The sequence below is a fragment of the Sciurus carolinensis genome, chromosome 12 (genome assembly GCF_902686445.1).
Source record: "Sciurus carolinensis chromosome 12, mSciCar1.2, whole genome shotgun sequence".
Taxonomy (NCBI): domain Eukaryota; kingdom Metazoa; phylum Chordata; class Mammalia; order Rodentia; family Sciuridae; genus Sciurus; species Sciurus carolinensis.
The window spans coordinates 38,430,969-38,434,841 of NC_062224.1; the positions used below are offsets into that span (position 1 = coordinate 38,430,969).

Sequence of the window (3,873 nt, forward strand, 5' to 3'; positions counted from 1 at the left end):
GGGCCTGGCTATTGTCTCAAAATGGCGGCAGCCACATGTAATCAAACCTGCAGGTACTGTGACAGAACTTCCAGGCAACAGCAGGCAGCTGGTGCTCCACTGGTGGTCGGTGATCAGTTTGCTAACTGTTGCCGGATGATCGGGAGGTGAACCTTGTGCGTTGGGTGATAGATAGGTGTAAGGCAGGCGATGAACCAGCCAGAGGCAGGCAAATGGCAGATGATAGGTGCCTGACAGTGAGCAATCTGCACTCAAAAAAGGCGTTGATATGCTGGCAGACTGCAGGTGGTCACATCAGACAAATGGGGTAAACACCAGGGAATCGATAAGCAGCAAAAACTGTCTCACCAAGAAACAGATATCCTCTGCTTGAAGCCCGAGTTATGGAGCGACAAGGAACGCAGCCTCCCTCTAGTCTGCCATCTTGGATCCCCTATTTTTTTCTTTTATGAAGTACTTTTGAAGAATTAATGCATGGAGAAGGATGATGGAAGAAAAAATAATCACTATTTTATAGCAAACATAGTAATCAATAAGTGATTCAGGTAAGAGTGCTCTGTTGATGTAAAATCAGTAAGTGCAAGATTGTTGGGGGAACAGACTTCAAAAGGGTGACCAGTGGAATGCTTCATTGCAAAGGGAAGAGATACCTTGACAATGGAGAATACCTTAGATAAACAATGAGATTTAAACAATTGAACACCATGAGACCAGGAGTGCACTGATCAATGTACCTCTGGTTCATTCCCTCCACATACGTCACTGAAGCAGCATTCCTGCCCACAGTTCTTAACCTGAATTGAATAGGAGGAAACAATCCAACAAACCCTCAAATGAGCACTTGTAAGAAGTGCAGGACCTTATAGACCAGAAAGGTTGGGGGCAATGTTTGTTGTTTAAAGGAGACTAGAAAGATGTGACATCTAAATGTCACCTGTGATCCTAGATTGCATCTTAGATGGTGGAAACAGCTATAAAGGGTGTGGATTGACTCACTTGTGGAAAATTGAAAATGGACTATATGTTAGATTTTATCAGTAATAAAATTTCCTAAGTGTAATAATTGTGCTCTCTAAGAAAAAAATCTTTGTTCATAGAATATGAACTTTTATTTACATGAAGCAATGAACTACTTAGCCAAACAACATAATTCACTTTCAGAAGCTAAAACCATTTAAGAGTCATACCTTATCCTTCACTTTGCTATATATTCATAACTACCAGCTTACTTAGACGTTTCTAAGTCCTATGAGATGTCAAAAGAACATCTGAAAAAAGAGTTTTAAGACCCTTAAATAAATAGGAGTCTAGAAAAACTGACACGAAAAATAAACTCATTTTAAGCTCCTTCTTTTTAGAAACATTAGACATGTTGTACTTTAAAAAAATAACTCATCTTACTAATTTGTGCCTATGTTCGAAATTCCTCTAAAGTTACGTTTCAAATAGTCGAACATGAGAGTTTTTCTACGGAACTAATTCAGTTTGCTTCCGTAGAAAGTGTCAGCGGGGCTTGGAATGAAGCTCAGTGGTAGAGAGCTTGCCTAGCATGCACGAGGCCTTGGAGTTTAACCCCCAACACTGAGGGAGGACAGGGATGGAAGGGAGAAGAAGGGAAGGGAAAAAGAAAAAAGGAAGAAAAAAGGGAGGGTATAGAAAGAAATGAGTCATTAAAACAAAGGGGCATGTGGTACAAATACAAATATATGGCATTAAAGCTCTTACAAAAAGGTTTACTAAACTTTAGAATTTTAGTTATATCAACTGGATGATATTTTGTACAGAATAAGTAGTGCTTAATAAGCGCCATGGAAGCCTGGCTGAAACCAGAGGGGTGGGCAGCAAGCTGGTTCCAGTGGGACAGGCTTGAACCTGTGCTGCTTGGGGTGTGGGTGGGGTATGGCAGAGGGGGTGGGGCTGAGGATGCCCCCCCAGGGCAGTGAGGGCACAAAGCTGGTGGGCGGGTCATAGCACAGGGGGAGGGGCCAGTTTCCCTGGCTCCTCACCCACCCCTGGCATTCTGTTCCTAGTGATCGGCTTGGTCGCAAGGTGGAGGTTTGGGCTCCTACCCAAAGTCTAGTGTCCACAGCCTATTTTCGTGGCTGGGCAGGATGTAGTTGCCAAAGTAGTTTTGGCGCGATGGAGGGGTCAAGGGCTGCCCCTCAGTCTTACTGGGACCTGGGTCTGGAAAAAATATTCAGGGTTGTGCCAACATTGTCTGAAGATGGAAGACCAGGCCCTAATCCTGATACCTTTCATCAGGAGCTGGTAATATGTGCAGCTATTGGATTTTTTATTGTTCTCTTGTTTTTGTGGAGAAGTGTTCAGTCTGTTAGAAGCAGGCTTTATGTGAAGAGAGAAAAAATGCTTGCTCTAAAACTTTCTGAACTAATTGAAGAAAAATGTAAACTACTTGATAAAGTTAGCCTTCTTCAAAAAGAGCATGAAGGCTTACAGTTATCTTTAAAGGATGCCAATTCTGAGAAGTCATCAAAAGAAGTGCAACATTTGGAGACCATATATGAAATGGTGAATAGGTCCAAATCTAAACTTGAGGATAAAATTCTCTTTCTAGAAAAGGATCTAAAAGAAGAGAAATCTAAACATTCTGAACAGGATGAACTGATGGCAGATATATCAAAAAGGATAAAGGCCCTAGAAGAGAAATCAAAATCCCTCATATCACAAGTAGATGAAGCTAAAACAACCTTAAGACGATTTCAAATGAATGAAGAAGGACTAAAGGTAGCAATAAAAGTGGCTTTGAATGAGAATTCCAAACTGCAAGAAAGCCTGAAACACCTTTTACAAGAAGCTGAAGTATGGAAGGTTAAAGTGAGTGACCTTAATAAACAGAAAATAATATTTGAAGACTCTAAAGTACAGGCAGAACAAGTTCTGCATGATAAAATCACATTAAGTCTCTGACTGAACGCTTGCTAAAGATGAAAGATCAGGCTCCTGTGCTTGGAGAAGACCTAACAGATGATGGTAACTTGCAGCTGGAAATGAAGAGTGAATCAGAAATTGGTGCTCACTCAGGTAATCAGCTAAAAGAAGCTTCAAAGGAACTGGTTTATGCTGCTGAGTTAAATGCCTCTTTAAAAACCTTAGGAGGAGAAATAAATCAAATTTATACTTTCTTATCTGAAGTAGATGAAACAAAAGAAGATCTTACAGAATGTATTAAAAATCTCCAGACTGAACAAGAATCTTTGCGGTCAGAAAATACACAGCTTGAAAATGAGAATCAGAAGCTTTGGCTGAAACTTAAAGTAATAACGGAATGGTACCAAGAAAATGCAACGAAACTCCACAGGAAATTAATAGTAGAGGAAAAGTGCCAGTTAGAGGAAGAGGAGAGACTTTGCAAAGTGGATAAAAGGATCAGCCTTACAGCTAAACAGCTGGAGACCTATAGAAAGCAAGCCAAAGATCTGGAGGAAGAATTGGATACAACCATTCATTATTATCAGAGACACAGTATTTCTTATGAGAAAAAAGCACGTGATAATGCGCTGGCAGCCTTGGAGTGCTGAGAAAAACCCCAAGTACTTAAAGTTAGTAAATGCTCACAACAGACAATATTTTTTATCTCTTTAACTGCTTTTAGTTAATCAATTATATTTTTGCTCCAAAAGAACCTTAATTAAATTAGATTTCTGAGGATTATATTGTATAAATAAAGATGATCTAAATATGAATCTTATGAGTAAATTATTTCCATTTTATTTTATAGTGTAACTTTTAATTTGATTAATCCACTATTACTTAAACAACAATGGGAGTTTTATATACATAATCTTGCTGTTGGGGATATTTTAAACTCCAAAGACTGTGCCTTTATGCCAAGAAATACATTTACTATGATTG

At 39.4% G+C, this 3,873-nt stretch overlaps 1 protein-coding gene across 1 annotated transcript; it reads left to right on the forward strand.

Moving 5' to 3' along the window:
- The first annotated feature begins 2,139 nt into the window (after positions 1-2,139).
- LOC124961251 (melanoma inhibitory activity protein 2-like) lies at positions 2,140-3,603 on the forward strand. Its single transcript, XM_047519917.1, is given in 3 exon segments — positions 2,140-2,908; positions 2,911-3,530; positions 3,532-3,603. Coding segments are annotated over 3 exon segments (1,461 nt in total).
- Positions 3,604-3,873: the final 270 nt, after the last annotated feature.